Genomic DNA, 23,740 nt, shown 5'->3' on the forward strand with positions numbered 1-23,740 from the left:
CACATTGCAAGAGCAATGATTCCAGCACTCCTGAATTTGTCCCTCTTGAAATAGGAGCTGGATAAGTTTACTAGAAGACATAAGCAGTCAGTTTGGCATATCATAGAGAACTGCTGTCGTCTAAATCAAAACTTGAACAAGACAAAGTCATTCCCCACAATAAACAAAGATCATCCTATATACAATAGGCTGAGGAGCGCCTGTAGCATGATACAGGCTCTCCTGGCAGCCCAAACTGCCTGACCCCAGACAGACTGACTGTAAACCCCAATCAAATCTCTATCATTTTGGTACAAGCACAATGCATATATGCCACTGGAGACAGATACCAAAGGCATGAAAACAGAAGGTCTTTCCCCACACACACACACAAAAGTCCTGAGTACTCATACGTCTCAACTATAATGCTAACAAAATACTCAGGACTTCTGATGATTAAACTGCTGCAAATTGTTTACTTCATTATTTAAGTCGATCACATAAGTATAGCTTAGCTTCCCAACTTTAGAATCTTACACTTCTAGACATACAAATGTTTGAAATATAATTAATTCAATATAAAACCCAGAGAATTATGTATCTGCTGTACTATATCAATCTTTTTTTTTCCTATGGCTTATGTGACATTTCTTCTGTCTGGAGCCATATCAGCTTCTTTATCTGAGTGGTTCCCAGAAGGCAGAATTACCATGCAACAGAGAAGGAGGATCAGTGTTACAGCACTGATAAAAGACGTACTGAAAACAGGCCTTTCTGTAACAGCAGTTATTCATAAACACACGCGTATAAAATATGTTTAGAGCCGAGTGGGCAGGTGCAAGCTCTTAGAATAACATGATTCAGTAAATCTCACTTTTCACAGATTGCAGCAGAAACTTACTTGGCATAAGCTGATCCCACTAAGTCACGTATCTGTCTTCCAGATCATCTCACGCACTCTGTATAAAGCAATGTCTAGGGCTCTGACCAGGCCCTGCGGTCAGGGAGAGCAGTCCTCCTTCCTCACTCAAATTCATTAAGCAGCCTCACAGGAGAGCTCCACGGCTTGCCAGAAGCCAGCAGTGGTTACCTCCTTGTTCAGCAATGCCAAATACTGCTGTTTGTCCCTAAAAATGAGAGGGGAAAAAACAGCCAGGAAAGGGCCACAAGCCACCTGCAGGAAAGAGAAAATAACATATTGTAACCTATGCTGAAAAAGGAGAAGTGTTTTTCGCTTAACACAAAATTGGTATCAGTTCCCTGCCTGATCCTAGCAGCACAGGCCCTCTTCACTCCTCTCTCCGATGCTCTCCTCTCCTTCCCAGGGGTAGGCGCACTTTCCGTTCTTCCCCTTTGCTCTTCTGACACTCAAACACTTCCTGGCCCCACTCGCTCTCCGGGAACCTCCACGCCTCATGATTCCCTGGCCCCCCTGGAAGGAATATTTCCCGACTGTGGAGAGGAGGGGGGGAGCAAGTAGGAAGGAAAAGGGAAGAGAGGAGGAGGGAACAGAGCATAACGTGAACCTTTAACATAGTGCTCCTCCACCACCTCCCACCCCAACCACGCACAGCTGGCGGTCAGCCGCGGAGCAGTCCCACAAGAGCTTACGTCACAGGCCCAGGACACCCACGCTCTGCTTGCTCATTTACTTGCACATGCCGTTTTGGAGCTTCTCCATCTCTCTAGAGGGCCCCAGCTGCTTTTAAAGCTGTGCTTTTGTTTGTAAAAACGTACTCGTGTTTTGTGCAGAAAACTAAACCAAACCTCAAAATAACTCTAGTTGTTCAGCCAAATTGTATTCATGTAGGAGTGGTGAAAGTGGGTGTCAACACGAATGCATGTGTGTGTGCAGGCAACATGTACAGACATAGAGGGCTTCATAGCTTTTTGTAAGAATCTTTGCCAACAGAGTATAAACAGAAATTTGTACTCATAAACATGGATCAGGGCACTGAACATTCTCCTCATGAAATTTTGGTATTCCATCTTATCTGAGAAACTTGCACAGTTTCTGCTTGCCAAAGTAAAATACATCTTAGGTTCATGAGACTGAAGAATTATATTTGAGTACTGCATGACCAGAGCTGCTTGGCCAAGAGCAATCAGCCAGTTGTGATGTCCCAGGGAACTTCTATCCATAGATGAATTGAGCCTCAATGTCTGTAAACTGTTGGATCTCCAGAGAAGTCCCACTGCAGGTGCATCAGCTGGGAATCATGACCCTTCACATTCTCGCCTTCTCCTCTGTTGGCATGAAAATTCCAGCAGAAAACATCAGCTGTGTACATTGCACCCCCACTTTGTTTTAGAAGTTTATTTGGTTAATGTAATAATCTGGGATGACATCTGAGTCCCACCAAAATTGTTCTGGTAATAATACTTAGTCACAGTTAACAGAAATCAGATATTTGGACTTTCTTCCAAATATGCAGAAAAGCTGAATTCTCACAGGAGCGAGGAATTAACAGAGATGCTGGCTGGGCATAGATAAAATTTCCACTTATTTCAAGTGGTTCTGAGCACTTTAAACCCCTTTAAAAATCTCAGCCATGATATCTCATGCCCCAGTGGGGTTGCTGGATGTCTTGTTGAATCTGCTGATTAACACATGTCACTCATCTAATATGATTATGGCCCAGGCATGATCACTGTTTGACACTCATTTTTAGCCAGAACAGGAGTAGACTTTATGCACTTTATTTTTTTTAATCTAAAAGTTTAAGAGAATATACTGTTCCCTAAGGGCATTCTGTGTGTGTATCTCCTCCTGGGAGCTACCACACTGAACTGAGCCACAGTAATACCCTTTGTAGACAAGCTAGCTGGCTAACACTACACTTAGAGACCATGATCATAAAAAATCACCTTATGCTTCCCCACCTACCTATCGCTCCCGTGTTACTGATGAAATAGTTTCCCAGTGGCACAGCCACCATACAACGTCTCTACCCCCTCACTCCAACTCTTGTGCTGCCAGTGCCAGTCTTCACATGGGTATGACACAAATCTGCTGCGGGTTAAAAACACCCCTTCCTTTTCGCTGGATTGGTTTAAAGCGGATCAGCTCCCCAGCCTAGTGGGCAACGTGGCTGCAGGAATGCCCAGAGCAGCAGGAAGGGGAGGGCAGTGCAGGACAGGGAAGAGGAGCTGGAGGTGGGCGGACTGCTTCTTGCTGCAGCACTGCCAGCTTCCAGGGATCATCAGTCTAAGACACCAGCCCAGGGATGAGTAATTCTGCCACCTTCTGCCATCTTCCCTGCTCACAGCAAACAGCAGATGACTGATAAACAATACAAATGTGAAAAGTCAGGTTACGTAGCAGTAATAATAAAGTTTTCATATGGATGATTAGACTTTTTTTAAGTGCTTTGGCAAAAAATGGTCATGGGAAAGATACATTACAGCTTTCTGCAGATTCAGCGAGCTTAGTTGTTTTTTGCAAAAAATAGCTTTATGCAAGTGCTTTATATGCAAGCTTGAGCTGAAGATGGAAAAACAAACAACCTGGTAGACACTGGGAGGTATAGGAGGGAAACACAGTTCCCAAGATCTGAGAAAAGGAGGCTGCTGAGAAAAGCCATCTGTTTACTGTGTCCTTAGCAGGACTGTACAGAAATGTCCCCTTTTGGCAGTGTAGTTATTAACAAATGTAAAGAAGCAGTAAGCGAGTGTTGGAACATGGCTTCAGTCTGTTTTTTCCTTTTATGGTAAAGCTGCCAACTTGCTGCTTCATTGTGATAAACCATCTGATTTTGTTTGTGATTAAGCAGAACTAGCTGGTCTATTGAGAACAGAAGGGGATATGATTCTCACAAGCAAACTGAAGGTATACTGATGAAAAAGCTAAGCAGATTCCAGACAAAAGTCAATCGCGTGTTTAAGTAGGCAGGTGGTTTTCAGAATGTAAAAGTAGGGCTGTATACTATTAAAAATCAAAGGGGAATGCAAAAATTTCCAAAATGTCTAAAATAGACAGGTGGACATGCCCACCTAAAATAGGGGATGGACATGATGTTCTTCAAGGTAGTGTCAAATTAAAAAAAAAAAAAAAGAAAGGCTTTAACCAAAGACATTCGGGGACCTATAAGACATATTTTGTTACCTTGTAAACCGCAGGAATTATGTTTAAGGAGCTTCATTTGTGCAAATCATTCTCTTCTGATAGATCTATTTGCATAAAGGTGCAGACTCCCAAAATAGGGCACAATCCGTTATACATAGAATAAAATATTTTGGAACAGAAATAGGAGCAATCAAAGTAGAGAGCCCTTGAAGGTAACGGAGACAAGTATTTGCAGTTCAGGGCATAACAGAATAGGACTAGTTTGTTCACTCTCCCACAAGGCACTTGGTGCAACTGCTGACCTTTCCAATACTTCTTCTCTTACATTTCAGCAAAGGTGCCCATATGCACCCATGCAAAAACCTGCAGTGGGTCAATTTACCTTCAAGAGGGGTCTCTCACTTGCTCTGTGGCCCCAGATCTCTTGTGCTGAGCGTCTTGTCACGTTCCCCTAGATGGGAAGCAGGCAGGCAGGCAATCTCTGGGGATTGATGCCGTGGCAGTGGAGAAAGCTCCCAGGGTAGTCAGCACTGGCTGGGAGGCAACAGAGGGCTGAACAACGCAATGGCTAGGGAAGGACGCTGTGCTGAATGCAAGGTGCCACTGAAAGGAAGATTTAGTGGTTGAAGATCCTAAACAGAGAAAATACTGGGGAGGAAAAGGACAGCAATGGGGAGAAAAGAGTGGTGAGAAAATAGTTGGCTTGGAGGAGACCTACTTTTTCTAATGTCCCCTGAGCTCAGAAATTCCACTGGCAACTCTGTATCAAGGAATAGCTTTTATTTTCTTTATGGTATTTATGGGTTTGTGATGTAATATTGATATATGCCCATGGTTTCTGTTTACACAACAGTGTATTTTAGCAAAAATTCTACCGTGTTCTCACTTTTTTTAACTTGAAAGAAAGTCTAGCTCCATATCCTGCAGTGAAAAATAAACATGGCTCACAGCTCCTCTCATCCAAAATGTTTATGTGGGAGAGTCCTGCTGTGCTGATTGCTGATAAATATCTCCAATGGAAATGTAATGACTCATTTTGCACCAATTTACCAACTACAGCAGTTAAGTGGTCCTATTTATTGTGTGAGCGTTCAATAAAGCAGTTGATATTACCAGATTTGCTTGAATGCTGTTGAGGAACTGGGAGTAAAAACAGTTGTTTAATATCATTCCATGGCAAAGCAGAATCTACTACTGCTTTTCCTAGACTGGCTGTGGTCCAGGCAGCAATTAAAACCTGCAAGCTTAATAGGTCAAATTTATCTCCATTATCTTTACACAGGACAGAAAGTTTGTTTACTGTAGGTAGTTATACGATATTTATTACATACAGGGTCAGTTTTAGGGGCAGGCAATCAGACGGAGAGCTCTGCAAGTCACTAACACACTGAATAAAAGGAGGAAGTGGTTCATGCCTTACCTCTGCCCAGAGGCTCAACAGCTCTAATGCTAGCTCTGCACCTGATAGTTAGTATGAAAACATACAAAAACCTTTACTTCTGCTTTAATTAACAGACTGCTTCAAGTCTGAGATCTGTAAATTATGCACATATTTCAAAAATGTATTTCACCTGCCTAGGAATTTATTTTTCTAAGCAAGCAGCTTGTTTGCAGTCTGTGCAAGGCCATTTCTGACAGCCTCGCTCAAAGAAGGGCCAACTTCGATGGCAGATCCGGTTGCTCAGGGCTGTGTCCAATCTACGCCATCTATCTCCAAGGGTGGAGATACCACCCTTCTTGGGACAACCTATTCCCATGCCTGATCATCCTCACAGTGAAAATTTTTTCTACCTCAGAGATAATCACTGCAAGCAGACTAGTCAGGCACGTTTACACAGACGGCAGATTTTATAGCCTTCCGTTATCACAGACTTTTGGGGAAGTCTCGTTTCCTGGAAAATATTGCCTGGAAAAATATTCTAGTGTTGCTGAGCATATTATGAAACTTTAGCGTGTGTTAATTGTGTACCACAGCCTACAGATCTTAGTTTGAGATTTTTCTACCTTGTGGTAGAAAATTCTTTGTATTCTGAGGTAAAGAGAGATCCTGACCTCAAATGCACAAACAAGGAGGGATATGGCAAGAGCAGGTTACGGAGTTAGGATGCAATCCTGAACCTTGGTCCCTATTATAGCGTATTGGACTCTGCTACGCTGAAACCTCTCACATCCCTTACATAGTAGAGATTGTCTAATGAAGATTTTGGCTCACCTTTTTACAAACTTTGATCCAGTATGTGTTTGACGGTTTTGCTCAGAGTAAAAACCATGCAGAATACTTAGGTACTTGTTAACATCTCTTGTAAAACATGTGAAGTATCTTGTTTGGGCTTATTCTTCGGAGGATACCTTAGAGAACATATTTATCTTCTTGATAGAAGTCCCCTCTAAATCTGAAAAGAAACGGAGAGAGTACATTTTTCAGGTATTGGACTACTCTGCTTTGAAAATCTAAAGCTTTGCATGATCAGGTTAAAAAATTTTAGCCTTTGATACCTTATCTATCCAGACTTCATCTTGAGTGGGCTTTTGCCATACTTTGTAAGCACAGTCAAAACTTCAGTTTCAAGCTTGAATTTTTCAATTATAATCTTCTTACAGAGAGCTTGATCTTTTTGCTGTTCTCATTACAGTTTATCTCTAAAGGAATTTACAAAAAATATTTTTGAACTCTTAACCTTTTGTTCAATTTTGGTACAAAATATTTCCATTAGAGATGCCTATTTAAATGCTAGGGCAAATTAAGTAAGATGTGAACCCAATATTTTTGACTAATGGCGAATTGTCAGATTTTGGAAGGTCTAGACAGTTTGTTTAATGTAAATCCTTATAAATATAAGTGGTTCTGTCAGGACATACCCATTTTTCCTAATTAACGGATTTTTTTCTTTATTCACAGATCGAGAAGACCAGTCTATTCTCTGCACGTAAGTAGAATCAGCTATTTAAGTACATCTCTACATTATAATGTTTTTCCTTATTCAAAGTTGACTCAAATCCTGATGGAGCTGGGTCTATTGCCCTGGCCTTCAATGGGCTTGAACTCCAGTCCCACTAGGAGATTTACCTGTTGATCAAATACAAAGGTGGCAGCAGGGCCTTCGGAAGTCTTTAATGCACAAGCCTTTTGCTTTAAAGTGACTTTCTGAATTCAGAGGAGTTAGCATGTACGAGGGGTGCTTGGGGAGTCTGGCTGTCAAACTGTGAGCGTAGAAGGAAAAAGAGATTTTAAGTATTCCCTAAAGGAAACTCAGCAACCTCTGAGGAAAGCAGAGCATCCTGGATATTTCTTCAACCACTTCTCATTTTTTGCTGTCGGTACCTCACCATCACATCCTAAATCAGTTGCCATTACAAAAAAGTGTGATCTTTCATGTTCGTGTTGTTATTTTGGGCTGTTTGCACATATGATAGCTAGTGTTGTGCTAGTATTGCCTACACGACCCCCTTTGGCTTGGTAACGTGTGCCTGGTGAGCCGGTCGGTTCCCTGGGGTCTGCGCAGAAAGCACGGGCGCCCTGACGGCGTGGGCTCGGCGGCGCTGCACCTCCCAGGCCTGCATGCTTGGCGCAACCTGTTTGGGCAGGGTGGGACACCAGCTAAGCCAGCTCGGTGTTGAAAGCTCCAGTTTTCTGAGTCTTGGCTTGCTGAAGGCCTCCTCTTGGAGCGTTGACCTGATGGTGTTCAGATATCATCACACTGAGGGATTCAGCAGTTGTACCGGGTCAGGCCCTGATTTTACTGCAATGAGCTTTGCTGTGCAGAATGTACTACTTTAATATCACAGGTAGCTTCTATTTGGCCTTTTTTTGACCATTTCTCTATTCCTTCATCAAACTGTTGCCATTCAGTTGGTTTTATTTACTTGAATGCCATTGAGGATGCTTTTGAATTAATTTTGTGTTCACTGCATCTTCCAGTTTTCCTGATCAAAGGTGGGATTTGGTTCTGTGTAAATAGGAGTCATCATTGTTTGCAGAAGGTGGCACACATATCATTTATATCAGCTCCATACAGTGAAGTTGTAGTCTGTTAAATACTATAAACACACATAGTTCTGAAGTGAAGTGTTTTTGGGAGGTCATCCATCAGAATATGATTACTAAGTGAGTGAATATATACTTATATCCTAGTTTTTTAAAAACAATGCTACTGATCACCAACAATATAGATATTTGAGAGTGCCACTGCTGACTGGAACAAATTTATCTTCTAAGAAAAACTAAAAGTTGTAGACTGGATCCAAAACCCATAAGGGCCAGCATAGCTCTGACCTCTGTTCTAACCAGATTCCATGCATGTATATCAACTAAGACTCTGCCCCAAAACACATTAAAAACAAAAACAACTCTAAAATTGATGCAATGATGAAATAAAAATTGACTATCACTATCTTCCCAGGATGAAACTTGTCATGGTAATGAAGACTAATTTATAAAATGCATTTCCTCCTTCTATTCCTGTACTTTAGTTTATTTTTCCACTCTTCAGATCTTCTTTTAACTTTGGAATATTAGAATTTTTAAAAAAGGACCTTTCTTTTGCAAATCTATGCCTTTTTGTTCAATCAAATCCTTTAAAAGTTCCACCCCCGATAGCTACTATATATATTGAATACAAAAATAAATAAATGTTTTTTCTTATGTAGCCAGCTAAACTGGGAAACATAATCAAATCATTTCATAACAGTAATACATAAAATAGAGAGAATAAAATGTCTTTCCCATTTTGAAAACAGCCATGGTATATGATTCATCTAGATGTTCAGAACAACTGCTGTATATTGGATGGGCATCATTATCTGTAGTTTAAACTGGCCCTCTCACCAGTCTTTTAAGTCAAAAAGATTAGGCAAATTAAAATCAATGTACACAGCTTTAACTACTACTGCTTTATCACCATTGGCCTTATTTGGCTGTACAGAAACAAGAATGATCACTTGGCTTTTAGCTAGGCAGCCCTCCAGCACTAGCACTTAGCATTATTTTATAATTAATTGCTAAAAATTCTAAGAAATTATCTCTTTGTCTAAAATTTATAACAATAATTGAAGAGTTCATGGCATTGATCAGCTGGAATCTTTTCTTTAAATAGCTATAGACTCAAACTTTCCAAGGCCCAGTACCTAAATTGTAAAACAAGATTGCAGCTATAAGTATTCATATGTAAATGTTTCTGGATGCTGCCAAGAATTCACTGATACTTAGTGACACTGCAATGTAGACTCTTATTCTTCCACTTACTGATACCTCATCTCCCACAAATAATTTTTAGTTATTTACTTTATGGGAATTCAGCAGGATAGCCAAAAGCCAGGTGCAGAAATACAAGCAGAAATTGTGTACCTGATTTTTAAACGCCTCATGCAGTGTGGTTTCTACTACTTCTCCTGCAAAATTATTTCACTGTTAGTACAGCTCCCCTGGAAACCAAAGGCCTGGTGGGGATGCAAAGCACCCCGGACTCACCTGACATGGGCTGGGCTGCAGCCCGGGGTATGTGTTTGCACCTAGGTCTGAGAACTGGGGAGTGACCCCCCGTTCTTAGGACCTCACCCTCAGCTCATTGAACCTACCCTCGAGTTGCTAAGTATTGTTTGCATTCTTTTCCAGCCCCTAACCTTTTTGTGATTAACTGTGGTATGTTTAAAATGCTCCATCTGCCTTTAATGCTTTAATGGGTTCTGATGCTCCCACAGAATTCCCTGTGTTTGCTAGGCTTTGTTATTATTTCCTCTACATTTTATTAATTAGTACGTGTATGCTGCCTTTGATCTACTCCCCTCTGCACGCACTCATTCCCATGTTGGTTCTGTGCCATGGGCAGCATCGCTGAACATCCTTGTTTCATCCTCTGCCAGTTGCCCTCTGTTGGTAACAGTCAGCCCGAGTACCCAGTGTCCGAGCCGGCACGCTTACAGACTGCCTCTCTGCAGCAGAAGGAACTTTATACTTTGGCTCTGCTTACTGTCTTGTTTAGGTGTGGGTATTCTAGCTGCACTAAGAGTATGAAATATTATTTCATGTGTTTGGAAATTTAGGCTGTTAAGATTTTTTCATCCTTGTGTTTTGGTCCCCATCCCATGCAGCCTCCCCCCTCTCCCTAGCTACCAGGATTCCCTGAAATTCCTGCCTGCACTTAGACACCCCCATTGTAGTCTCCCAACTTTGATGTCTGAGTTGGCCATGGAATATTCTGCTCCCTGCACTCACTCTTGCAAAGACCATACTGAGGGCCTGGGTGCTGTTGACCAGCACATTAGATGTTGCTGAAGGAAAAATCCCAGTAAATCTGTCTAGTTACTCAGTGAACTGAGCAGCCTCAGTACATCAGCAACTTGGAGTGAATTGGACTAAGCAATGTCCAGTGAACAGGCTTGTGCCTTTACATAATAATAATTCATATAAGAAAAGGCACCAGTCCTCAGAAGGGTCTTTTGACCTTTAAGTATCCCATTAAGACAAGTTCCATTAAGACAAGTGGATGCCTCATGGAGTTTTCAAAAGACCTTTTTACTAAAAGTTCCACAGGGCTGTTATCTAAGCATACAAGTTCTTTAAAATCTGGTCTTATGCCTGTCTGATCTTGGGGTTACCATATTTCAATCACTTTCTGAAAAGAGGATACATGTTTTTTCTAGAAAGCAGATATGGCTAAAAAGACTGAGCACAAGCTTCAGTTAAACAAACAGCCACCTTCAATGAATGAGAAAAAAATCTGATTAGAAATCTGAGTGATTGGGGAAAGGCGAAGCCTGCAAAAACAAATGATTATTAAACATATGATTTGTACTCTAAATCATTTTTTTTCATTACATTTTACTCTTTTACAGATTCATTTAGTTTGAACACATTCTATCAAAACATATGGTAGCAGGGTGCTATTTCCATTTAATTTGATACAGTAACAGACAAAATATTGGTGAGGCAGCAACCACCCTGCCCTTTCCTCCTTCCTTCCCCTCTCTCCCAATGGGCAAACTCTCCAGAGCCTCACACAACCAAATGACCTCAGCCTCCTCTCTCCCCTGACACACGTCAAGAATCAGAGTCATCCAGAACATCCTCTAAATTGCAAAGCCCCATTAGTCAAAAGACTCCTCCACAAGAGAGCAAAACTCTTTCCTTTCCCAGCCAACCAAATCTCAAAGGCTGGAGCTGGCAAGCTTCGCTGCCTGGCCCTTCTCCCATACAGATATCTTGTGTAGCTTTAGACCTGGGGTGGAGCTTGGTGCCGAACCAGCTTGGTCTCTTCTGGGAATTTTCTTGTAAGTAAATGAGTAGGATCAGTGGGCTGGGCTCTGAGCCATGTCCCTCGGGGGGCGCAGCTGGTCTGGGACAAAGATTTTCATTATCTTTGCACATCTCATATTGCAGAATGGAGCCTGCCAAAGCCCTAATGTGATTTAGAGCACCTCATTGACTGCTCTGTGTAGGGAGGATTCCCGCAGGGCCAGCGTAGCCAGATTGAGAGACGTGTGAATGGTCAATTTTTGTGGTTCATTGCTTACTGAAACAAATGCTGAAAATAAATGCTGCTGTTACTTTTCAGACATTTCCAAAAGTGGAATTAAGTTGAATACCACAAGTATTCAACTTAAGTTTTATACCACAATTTTAATACAGAAGTTTTCAAGTTTTCAACAGAAAATTCACTCCTTACTAGATTTTTTTGCCCAGTTAAAAGTGCAGGCATTCTAGCTACACCACTGGCTCAGCTCACACCAGCAGGGCCAATTTGTCACTCTCACCCTGTCCTAATTTGGCAACCCATTCCAACCAGGATATTTTTCAGCTAAGGTGGAGGCAACGGAGTCATGAAGGATTTACTAGCTAGTGTGGCACAAAAACTCTGTTAGAGCTGAGCAGTGTATATGTGAGCTTATGTGCTTTAAATCGGATACTGACTTCCTAAAACAAAGCCTAGCAAGAAAAGAGGGAGGAATAAACTTAATAAGAGAACAGTGTTTCTAACTGGGCTAGCCTCTAAACTCAGTGAACCTCTTCACTCTGGGTAAACAAGAGAATTTCTTAGGGGGAGATGTATGGGAAGTACTGCTGTTGTAATCATGAGAACTGTGAGCCAGGGACTGCTTTTGCTTTGTTTTGTTTGTATTGCACATCTGAGCCAGGTCCAAGGAACTGCACTGGCAATAATTGTGCTGCCTCAATGTATGGCAGGCAACAAGGATGATTTGAGATACTTCAATTAGACAAATTCTTAGTCTACTCCTGGAAGATCATGATTAGGACAGTGGTAACTGAGTTGGTATGATGAACTCTCACTTTGGAACATGACTTGGGGATACATACTGAGGAGAATAAGCACTCAGAAGAGAGGAACAGATGCCTCCTGAGAGGAGTCCTGTTGTGAATGGTGCATGCCTAAACCACTGAAAGATGTTTGCAAGAAAAAGACTCACCTGGAAAAATCCAAACACTGAGATTAAGTGTAGAAAGCATGTAGATTATAAAGACAGGAGAGAGGGGTGCTTTTCTCTGGATACCACCTAGAAGCCGTACCACAACAGAAGTTGTTTCTGCCATCCCAGAAATGAAGGTACTTGGAGGCACAGATACAGAGAACAAAACAGCATGACAAGTTCTGCTGCAGCTCAATAGTTCTAGGAAGAATATCATCTAAATTTGAAGTGAACTAAGAGAGATTCACATGCTCTCCTCCTCCTCCTATGTCTTTTCCCATGTAAGTTCTTTGGTGTTTAGAGGCATTGAATCTGATCTACTCATTCCTCCCCATTACTTAGTTTTCATACACATGTGATATTTTATCACTGAGATGAAGTCTAGCAGTTGTCATACAGCTGTGATGTATCTTTCAGATTATGAAGGCTACTAATGTTGTTTAATGGATACTTGTGCATCAGACCTGTATATCTAAAACTCATTGACTTTTAAAAGTGATCTGATATGTTAAAAAATTAGACGTATCCATCAGCTACGGACAATACCCTTCCTTACTTAATGACCTTGAAGACTTCTTTTTCCATTTGTAGCTGTTGAGATCCTGTCTGTCAGTTTTCCATTTCATGTTAAAGCATAGAATTTTTTCTTGTCTGTTCCATTATGAAGTTAAAGCCTCAAAGTGTATCTGCAGAAAAGAGAAAAACTATCAGCCTGTGCAGTAGCAAAGAGTTAAGGAAAGAAAGCACAGAACGAAATGTTAAGTAACTTAAGCATTACAGTATGGTAGGATAATTACAAGCAAAATGATGCCATATATGGTAATACTTACAGGGATCCAGGGGAAAGCCAAATGATGGGCACTGTTGCCCTGGGAGAAAGGAAATGCAATTCATGTAGTGATGAACTACAAATAACCTTTGATAAAATGGAATAGTTCAAAGCCTAGGGTTTGTTTGAAGAAAGTTTTTATTTTTTGCAAAGAAGCAAAGTTGTAAGGTAGATTTATTTGAAAACTCTGTACACATCTTCAAATTGGTGTGCTTGGTTTGGAATTGCTCCCGGGACACTTAATTTTTATCAATAAAACATGGAAATGTTTCAGCACTGAAGACCAGGCATGGATGAATCCAGCCTCTAAACTGTGCAAATTAACCCAGGTCTTTAGAAAAGGAACATATTCATCTCAATTATTTCTTGCTAAAACTCTAAAAGCCAGAAGAAACATTTCTCATCATCATGTACCTCAGGCAGGAATTGTTTCTGGTTTCCTAAGGTTTACATCAATGTCATCCTGCCTTAAAAGTTCTGCCCAGCACTTACTCATTTTTTTATGCCCATTTATCACTGGTCCCTTGGTAGGGAAAATTAACTCCTATATTTCCTAATTAGGAAAAGGAGCAGAACTGCAATGGATCCAGCTAAATAGTTTCAACTTCAAAGAGTTGACAAATATCCATGGGATTTTTGAATGTATTGTTCTTTTTATTTTTAAATCCATTTTAACTTAAATCCAAAGACAGAGAGGTCCGACTTATATTTAGACTATTGCCTTCCTTACAGCACTAGCTTGATAGAGTCAAAAGAGTTAGCTTGATTTTAAATTACATCCACACCCACTTAAATGCCCTTTTTCATTGCTGAGCCAGGGCAATATAAAATCATTTTAGCCTAAATAATCATCTGAGCCAAAGGAATCTAAAAGAAGTGAGACAATGTAATGTGACATCTAGGGAGGATAGAGTTGGGCTGGAAATGTTCTTACTTCTGAGAAATGACCATGCAAATCTAGCCCTTGTAACTGTACTTTGAAAATCAGTATTTTACTTTAAGAGAGGACTTAATAGTTGTAAATAAACTTACCCTTTGAAGTCTTCTGGGAGGTGGAAGGTTAACACTGCCTTCCTGCTTCCCAAGAGACACCGCACAGAGCACAGCTGGGATGCTGCCTCGCTGGTTGGAGATCTCCCCACGTGAGAGGTCCCAAATGACCTGGTTAGTACCGATACCAGCTCAGGCAGTCCCAGCTGTGGTCCCATTGAATTCAACAGGAGTTTGAACATGGAGCTCAAAGGAGGCAGCATCAATCCCTTATTCTCCAGGACTGGTACAAACTCTTACTCTATTTTAATGCCAAAGTTTCAGAGGAGAAAATGACTATTGTACTACTGCTGATGATTCTTCTTACTGCTGTACCACATCACAGTTAATGTTACGTTTTTTGGTCTTAAAATATGAGCAAACTCCCTGCCAGCCCCACTGCTCATAAACGTTCAGATGCTGCCAAAGCAAGATGAACTGCTGTTCAAAAACGCATCATGTTTTAGGATTGCCTTAAATGGCCCACTGTCCAGTCAAAATACTAATGGGACAGAGCAACAGCTCCGATACTGCGTTCTTTGCATGCTGAAGTCAGGTGGAATTGGAGAGACGGTGTTCTAGGCTAGATACTAACTGAGCCAGGCATTTTCCAAGCTTGTTTTTGTACTCTAAGTACTTCACATGGTGGAAGGAGTTCACTAGTTACGTACCTTCTTTTGTGTTATTTTCATTCTCCTCAGAGGTGAATCTGGTGCTGGCAAGACAGAAAATACCAAAAAGGTCATTCAGTATCTGGCTTATGTTGCTTCATCACATAAGGGCAAAAAGGACACCAGCATCACAGTAAGTGAGCTCCTCCGTATTCAGTTCTCCTTCAAGCTTGTTAGGACTGCACTGAGCTGACTGTGCTAACAGCAAGTCAACGTTTATGGCTTGCCAAATAGTTGACATATTAAGAGTACATAATTATGTCACAGCTCTACGTTTATGGAAAAAAATTTTGTTTGACATCCCTTTAGGCACCAAATCAGAATGTACTTCGCTAGAAGAGAATTATTCATAGCTTTCCATATGTATAGTATCTATTTATAGCCTAATATGAAGGCCTTGGGGCCTGCAAGGTTTTGGGTCCTTATTTTACCTTTGGCCCCCAGCAACTAAGAAGTTTGGGAAAACCTTTAACTAACACATTGTCCGGCTGCATCACAAAAATGTATGCCAACATTTAAACTTCCAAAGTTTTGATTGGCTTCATTAGTCGGCATATTTTCTTACTACATAGCAAAGAGTCCCAACATAAAACCTTTCCAGTTTTTTTGGTTTCTCTTTACTCCCCTGACAAAGAGAGAACAATTTTGAAAGGCACAATTCTTTACAAATAGTTTGTTTCCTCAAAATTTGTAATAATCCTGCCTTAGTGACTGAAGTTCCTTGTCTTGCTATGAACCATATTATTAGCTTATACCTACCCCGTTCCCTGTGACCGCTGGTATGGCTGAGGCTCCTACTTGTCTTTCTTATTTTCAAAGATGCAACTCCAGTTCCTAAGTCATTTAGAGCCTTTTGAATGTTACTCAAGATCTCCTGTAAAAAGATGTAGAAATTTTATGGCAAAACAGGCTTAATTCAGGAAGAGATTTCAGTGTGTTCTGAATGCAGGACTGGGCCCAAAACAAGTAATTCCTTCTTTGGGTCGTCAGTTAAAATCCAGCTTAAATTAAAACCCAAGGACAAGGACAAAGACCCAAGGGGACAAGGAGCTGTAACCATGGCTGTTCAGTCTATGTAATTGATACTGTATTAGCAGTGTAGCCCTATGCAGGCAAACATCCCGTGACCAGACCTGTCCTGGATCTTACGACTCCCTGCCGCGCCTTTCCTGAATCTCAGCAGAGAGAGGACTGCAGAGTACGGGGTGTGCTGGCCTCTTCCAGCATGAGTAATTGCGGTTTAGGGACAGCAGGTTTGACTTTGGGGCAGAGGAGGGAGGAGATGTCCCTGCGGGCAGTGCTTTCTAGAAATCTGTGATTAAGTTTGATGGAAACGAACTAAGACTAAAGGTATAATTTTCCTGTGTTGAATGTTAATGCAAAAAAACGATTTCTTCCTACTGAGTCCTGCTCAGTGGCAGGGGCAGGGGAATGAACTTGTGGTTTCAGGGCCATTCCTAATGGGCAAGTAACTGGAGTTGCTGTTGATTCCTCTTTTTTCATGGGGAATTTCATGAGACTCAGGATCAAACTAGCCCTGAGATAGACCTGCAGGCAAATATCCACCAGATGAGGGCTGAGAGGAAGTCTAAGTTGTTCTGTAACATGCTGGCAAATAGTACTTCAGTGGTTGGGACTACTGGCTCTGCAATTACAGTCATTATAAAAGGGTGAAGAATAGCAAAATGATTCAGTTGCACTAGAGAAAGATATGGGATTTACCATAAAAATATTTGTCTTTGTCTGGTCCTGGGAGACTAACTTGGGACCAGATCCAAACCCCATCCCTTTGGTTCAGTTTTGGTTTTTTTTCTTCAGTTAAAATGCTCTATATATGTTAACTGTATTTGTACTCTTGGTATGTCTGCAATATGTTTTTTTTATTTGTATTCCTGGTTTATTTGCATGGAAACTGTATATTGGTTATTTTAATACAGGAAAAACAAAAAAAAATGTCTGTGTAATGGAAATGATACTGACACTTGTTTTATACCACATTATTCAATACAGCAAGGTCCATCTTTTGCTTACGTGAGTAACTTAGACTGTTTGATGTGTGTTTAAGGCACTGAGTGTAGATCTGCATGCTATTGTTGCACCTCAAAAATTTAAGAGAGACTTTGTTGAAATATGTTGTATGATATGAAAAGCAACAATAGCACCAAATGCTCTCACAAATCAACCCTAACTGTGTCAGGCTCCATGACAAAGGATGAGGTCTGACACAGGCGGGGTTATCTTTCAAATATCACTCTGTTCTATATGCGTGTGTTCAAATTGCCGTAGTTTGAATGAATTTTCCCACGATCCTGAAAGAGCCAATCAGCCTGAAACTGAGCAACATGATCTCTGAATGAAAATACTCCAATGCTTTCTGTGCTTCAGGCTGAACTTTTTAGGACTGTTGTGAAATAATTCCTAAACCTCACGGTGTGTGATTGATTTGTTACTTTGGCTGCATGCTTTCCATTTGATATTGCTTTCAATTTTACATTTTCATGTAACTGTTGAGAATTGTTCACATCTGCAAAAGTTAGCATGTTCCTAGCTTGCTGCTATGATATATAACAGAGCAATTACCATTGCAGCGTGTGTCTGCAAGTGCATTACGGCAGATCCGTAGAGGCCTTTGTGGGCCCTTGGTACTGTGGCGTGCCGTACCAGCACACCAGCGCTGGGAATGGAGGCAGGTTTGCTGGCACATTCTTTTTTTTTGTATGCCAGGCAAATGTGATTTTTCTTTGTACTGGGCCTTTTTTCCTTATTCTGACTGCTGCCTCTCAGACTTTGGCGATGACAAAAGGCAATACAATTGTAATACCTGCTGTGTCGCCCCTTAGTTCATTTGACAAGTTCATCTGTGGCTGGCATAGGCAGCTCTGTGGAGTTCAGTGGAGTTACAGCTGCATACAGTGCTGTTATGTTGGAGCCACAGTTTTATACCCCCACGTTTATAGTATAGTTTAGTTCTCACTAGGAGTGGATGGGTTTCTGTCTAATTCTAGTGGTTAAGGTTCTTCTTCAGCTGTCACCATCTGATTTCAGCAACAACCTATGCTCATAGTACAGGTTTTAAATCTACAGATTGTAAGTGGAAAGAATTGCCCACTACAGAGAAACTTCAGGAACTTTCAGGAATTCATTATTTCCTGTAGGGCACCTGTATTGGCTTGTTGAAATCTCTCTCCCCTCTTCTTCCAACTCAGCAGGTAGTTAGTTTTGGGTTTGGGGTTTTCTTCAGTGCAGTTTTACTTCAGTCCTTAGCTCCCATCTGATCTATGCTCTAGGAAAGCCGCTCCTCCTCCCCTCTCATTACCATTCCAATAAATTTAGCCATCAGTTAACAATCCGTTGCTTTTTAACTATATTTTTGAGGCAGGTCTCATCATTGCCACACAAGTTACAAGACATTCAAGAATGGCATATAGAGAAAGGTTACCAGTTTTCCACACTGATTGTGAAAAACTCATTTTTCAAATTATTTCCTCTAGATTCAACCTAAATATTCCCTCAAAAGGATTTAAATTATATTATGTTATCTATCAAGGAAGTTTTCTGCTGTTATTCAGCATGAATTGTTTGAAATGATGCACATCATTGCTGCAGAGCAGGACAGGATGCAGAATAGGATGACAAGAAGCCAACGTGAAAGTTGAGCAACTTCATAGCACAGAGCTGAATAAGAAGTTGAAAAAAACTGTTTTCATAAACAAAGTATTTTTTCAACTTCATTGGTTTGTTTAGAAATAGGAGTATTAAATGCATGCTCATTTCATTGCATGATTTATTTCATTAGCAATTACCAATCACAATTAACAATATAATACAAAGTTTGTGTGTTTGCATGAGAACTTATTATCCTAGTTTGAAAAAAATTAATGCATTTTCATATTTAACCTAAATAGCCTTGCATGGATCATTATTAATAGACTTGGTGAAATCTGCTTTGTAGCTTTGTGCTGCATTACATTGAAATGATTCTCGGCAAGTTATTCTAATTACATCATCATTTGCTAGCAAAGGATCTCAATACACTAACTTGAAAAAGACTTGCAAGAGGTTCCTTTAAGAACATCCCTTCTTAAAAAATAATAATAAACTGAAAAAAAATACATATATATATTTGACAGTGAATGACCCTTTTTATTAAGAAAGGCCAGTCATGATACTAAAGAGATTAATACACTTTGATCTGTCACAAGCAACAGAGCTGGAAAAGGGTCATGTAAACAGGACAGCAGTCGACTGCACAAATATATAAACACAAAGATTAACAGAGAATGAAAACAAATCCACATGAAGTGCAGTATTCAGCAAAAAAAGTTCAGAGGCTTAAATTATCTTTCACTTTTTCCTCCAGTGTACACGTGCTGTTTTTAATTAAGTAAATATGGAGTACAGGGTTAACTGAATCTGAATGAATTTTAGGGCGAGCTGGAAAAACAGCTTCTCCAGGCAAACCCTATTCTTGAAGCTTTTGGAAATGCCAAAACTGTGAAGAATGACAACTCCTCCAGATTTGTAAGTAGGAGAATGCCAGGTGGGTCTGTGTAGGGGGAGATACAGCATCTTTTAAAACAGAGTGTACAGAATGTGGCCCTCTTATCACCATGCTCTCTCATCATGCTGCTGTCTAAAGAGCTTCTTCAAACTAATCCCTTTAAAACAGTGTTTAGAATTCCTCTCTGAAATAAGAATTTGGCCTTTCAAGAGATTAAAAATCAAGCTCAGACTTGACAGTACCATTGTCCTCTCACAATTTAGCAGCCTGTGTGCGGCCTTCCAGAGCCAACTCCTATTCCAGAACATATCCACCTCCAGAATATTTGCAAACCACATCTGTTCTTTCTTTTTCTTTGCACAGATGTTGAACATGCATCTTGCTGTAAGGTGTGACTGTTATTTATCAAGAGTGGTTAATATATGAAATGATTAACTACATGAGAGAAAATAAGAAGAGTCAGAAAGACTCAAGCTGGAATAATATGAGTTGGGGGCTGTCAGTATTTGATGACACTTTTTGCTGGGAGTACTGGCAGATGCTTCCTTTCCCTTGCAGGCTGTCCTCTCCCAGCTCTGCTGTTTTCCTACCGAGTTCAGGGATTCATGCAGATTAAACTCAGCAGAGGGAGTTAGGCAAATCCAACTCTATCCCTCTCTGACCTTGTGGAAATCAAAGCAAAAAAAAAAGATGTTGGCATATCCCCAGCTTCCACAGGCTGCTCCCGTAGGGAGGGACTCCTTTCCCTCTAAGTACCTGAACAAAATGTGGGGCAAATCTCTGCAGAGGGAATGTCAGAGAAGTTCACTTCCTTTCAGCCTTTTCCCATGGGTTTCTCCCAGCAGGAGGGAATCAAGGATGTTAATCTTAAAAGGATGATGTACATGTCTCACTAAACAGGCTAAACCCTAAAGTTGTAAAATCCAGCATAAAAGAGAGAAAGAATAGCTCAATCTAGGTTTTCTTTTCATTCACAGGGTAAATTCATCCGCATCAACTTTGATGTGACAGGCTACATTGTCGGAGCAAACATAGAGACTTGTATCCTTTTCCGTGAGCTGCACTGGAAGCTAACTAGGGTGAGCAGAAGGAAGTAACATAAACAAGCTCCACTGCATGTCTAAGAAAGGCAAATATTGCTGAGGCTGGTATAAACAAAGATGGAGGGAAGTGGCTCCATTTATGCTGATACCAGCTTCTCAGTTTGTCTTACTCTCATGTTTACATTTTCACGTCTGTTTTCACAGCTATAGGAAAGTGTGCTATGCCCCATATGCAACTTCAGAAAATGGAAACAACATACCTAAGCCAACTGGAGGGGACTTTAAAAACAGAGTCCCAATAACACGATAGGGTGAGAAGATTGTTTTGTGGTTAAGATTGCACGCGGTCTTGAGAGATCTGCAGTCACTTCGTTCTGTGATCCTGCATGGGTCACTCTGCTTCCCTGTGATCTAATTTGCCAACTGTATAAATAGGTTGGAAACTTCCCTGCTTCTCAGTGGTGCTGTGACTGACAATTTGAAAAAACATATTGAATGCATGGTATTGTCACTATATTTTACTTAGGAGCTTGGGAAGTGCTGTCCAGTTTTCCAGTCCAGGGCTGGCACCCTGCCCCAGTCCTGCTTGCGTGTTGGGATGAAGCCCGGGTATACAGTACGGTCTCACTCTGAGCCCCGTGCACACTGACTTCTGTATAGGAAGAAACCCCAGGGCCATGGGCCTTCCAGGCTGAGCAATCAAGCCTGTGGCCACACATGCCTCCTTGTTTAGGTATACGCCTGCAAAGGTCACATATGTACGGACAGAGACAGATTCCACGACAGCATTGAGAATAACCTGCTAAGGGAGATGTCTACATGACATCTAGCATGACAGGTTTCTAGTTCACGTCTAGAGGACTGAAGAGCCATCTTAATAGAAGTAATAAACCTTTTTCTTCCACCCCCCTAAAGTCTTTATAGCAATAAGGACAAAAGAGACAGGAAAAGCAAAAGAGGAGCTGTCTTAGAGTCCTCATAGTTTATCTCCTTTTGTGAAATTGAGGGGTGATTTTTCCTGAAATTACCTTGATCTTTGCATATGTTGTTAAATCACCATGGCCAGAAATGACTTGTCCTGAGAGCTTTTACAATTGAAGTGGAGCAAATATTTTGCTGGTGCTGATGCCCCCGTCTGCATCAAATGCTGGTTATTTCCAAAGAGCTTGCCTGCTCTGGATACTAGATACTGCTCTGCTCTATCAAATGACACACACAGAGCAGTGTGCTATATATCAATAACCTCAGTGTATTTTTTTTAGGAACAAAGTATAAACATTTCAGATAAATTCAGCTTAGCCTGAGTTTGCTTGCCAAGTACTGTTGCCTCTTTCTTTGGTTATGTTTATGAAATAGTGTGTTTTAATATGTAGCCAGATTTCTCAGTTGCTGTATTGCTTATCTTTGCATAGAGAAGGAACTGCTCACTCCAATAAATGAGGAAAAAGAAAGATGCAGCTATAAAGAAAGAACTTATCTCTCGGGTGTAGAATCAATAGCATGCATTTTATCCTTCTGTTCTTATTCTGATGAGTGATCTTTAGAAAAAATCTGGTTTTAATTTTTTGGGGTCTTAATTGAAATTTTATCTTTTCTACTGATGCCTCTACTACAGGATTAAGCAAGGGGACAAACACTCTGGCATTTAAAAAGAGAATCATTGATTGATGCTGAAATACTTTGCTTTTATTGCTTTTATATTTACAATACTGGCCTCAAAAGCTCTATCTCTAGCAGCCCCATCTTATGCTGAAAGAATCATATTGGTATTTCATCTTAAAAGGTGGTGGGAATGATATTGTGAATACTATTTTTATATATCTGATTTTGGTAACATTTATGTCTATTGTAGTGCTTACTACCATGATTACCAGCATTTATGGTACAGTAAGAGGTAGGAAATTGATCTATTCGTTGTGGTGAGAATTAAACCAATACTAGCACTCCTGTCACAGATAGCACAAATGACATCAACAATAAGCACTTTGCGTAGTAGAAAATGATTGCAAAATTAGACCCATGTTCATGTTAGCCAAGCTTTTGGCAAATATTTGAACAATGCTATTGATGGTTCTGAGGCTGATGGTATAATTAAGGAAAGACTGAAATATGTTATTGATTTTTTTTAACATACTTGACAAACAGATTTGCTTGAAAAATCCCGTGCTATTCGTCAGGCTAAAGATGAGCGAACGTTTCATATCTTTTACTATTTGATTGCTGGAGCTTCTGAACAAATGAAAAGTAAGTTACTTGCTAACAATTCTTACCTCTCATTAAACAGTGAGTAATGGCTTACTTAAGTAATGTGTCTTAATTTTGTTTATCTATATGTCATTCAATCCTTTCTATAAATAAGCAATTCTTTAGCTATATAAAATAATGCTATCAAGTGAATTATAAAAAAGCCTCAATTGATATGCATCTGTCTGCACCAGCTGGTTTGCAGTTTACAGGACACTTCAATTCACAGGGCATGTAAACCCATTCAAACACCATCTTGAATGACATCAAGAAGATGAATAGGGAAGAGGTATTCATTATTTATTACACAAAAGAATTTGGCATTCCCAATAAAATTATTGGCTAGCAGTTAAAAAACACTGAGAGTGTTTCTCACAGTACCTAATCACATTGTGAAACCCATTGCTTCAGGATGTTGAGAAGGTCTAAAGTATAATTAGGTCCAGAAAGGGTTTAGAACATCATGGTTCAAATACAACATCTTTCCCTAAATTGCCAGTTGCTAGAGAATGTATAAAGGACAGGATAACTCTGTATTTGGACTGTTTTTTATACTCCTTCCCTAAGAATCTGTTGCTGGCCACAGTATGGGTCTGAAGAGTCTTTTGGTCTGATCCACTATGGTTGTTACTTTCTTTTTGTTATCTGATATGAATCGCCAGGTATAGAAGACCAAGTAGAGATGTGGAATTCTGACTAGGTTGCATATGGAGCTAAATGAAAGACTTACGGAAAGAAGGCTCAGATTTGAGTCCTTGGGGTGCTAAATTCCACTGAGGGGCAGAGACACTCCCCAGTTACTACTGAAAAGTGGAAACTCAAGACAATCAAATTTGCTAAATGAAGAGTTATTCTGAAATATTTGTCCACCACAAAATCCTAAGATCCTCATACAAGGAATGTCTTCCTTTGGTGAAAACACTAAATCTTTTCTGTTGTGTTTCTGTGTTAGGAGAA

The 23,740-nt window shown here is 40.4% G+C and overlaps 1 protein-coding gene across 4 annotated transcripts in view; it reads left to right on the forward strand.

Moving 5' to 3' along the window:
- MYH11 (myosin heavy chain 11) overlaps positions 1 to 23,740 on the forward strand; it is a 64,363-nt gene that overhangs the window by 13,680 nt on the left and 26,943 nt on the right. For all 4 annotated transcript variants that reach the window (XM_026076666.1, XM_026076664.1, XM_026076665.1 and 1 more), the window contains 5 exons: positions 6,945 to 6,972; positions 15,026 to 15,128; positions 19,424 to 19,516; positions 20,474 to 20,537; positions 22,685 to 22,783. In XM_026076666.1, coding sequence (XP_025932451.1) covers positions 6,945 to 6,972; positions 15,026 to 15,128; positions 19,424 to 19,516; positions 20,474 to 20,537; positions 22,685 to 22,783 — 387 coding nt within the window. The remainder of the gene's footprint in view (positions 1 to 6,944; positions 6,973 to 15,025; positions 15,129 to 19,423; positions 19,517 to 20,473; positions 20,538 to 22,684; positions 22,784 to 23,740) is intronic.

The sequence above is a fragment of the Apteryx rowi genome, unplaced genomic scaffold (genome assembly GCF_003343035.1).
Source record: "Apteryx rowi isolate R43461 unplaced genomic scaffold, aptRow1 scaffold_436, whole genome shotgun sequence".
Taxonomy (NCBI): domain Eukaryota; kingdom Metazoa; phylum Chordata; class Aves; order Apterygiformes; family Apterygidae; genus Apteryx; species Apteryx rowi.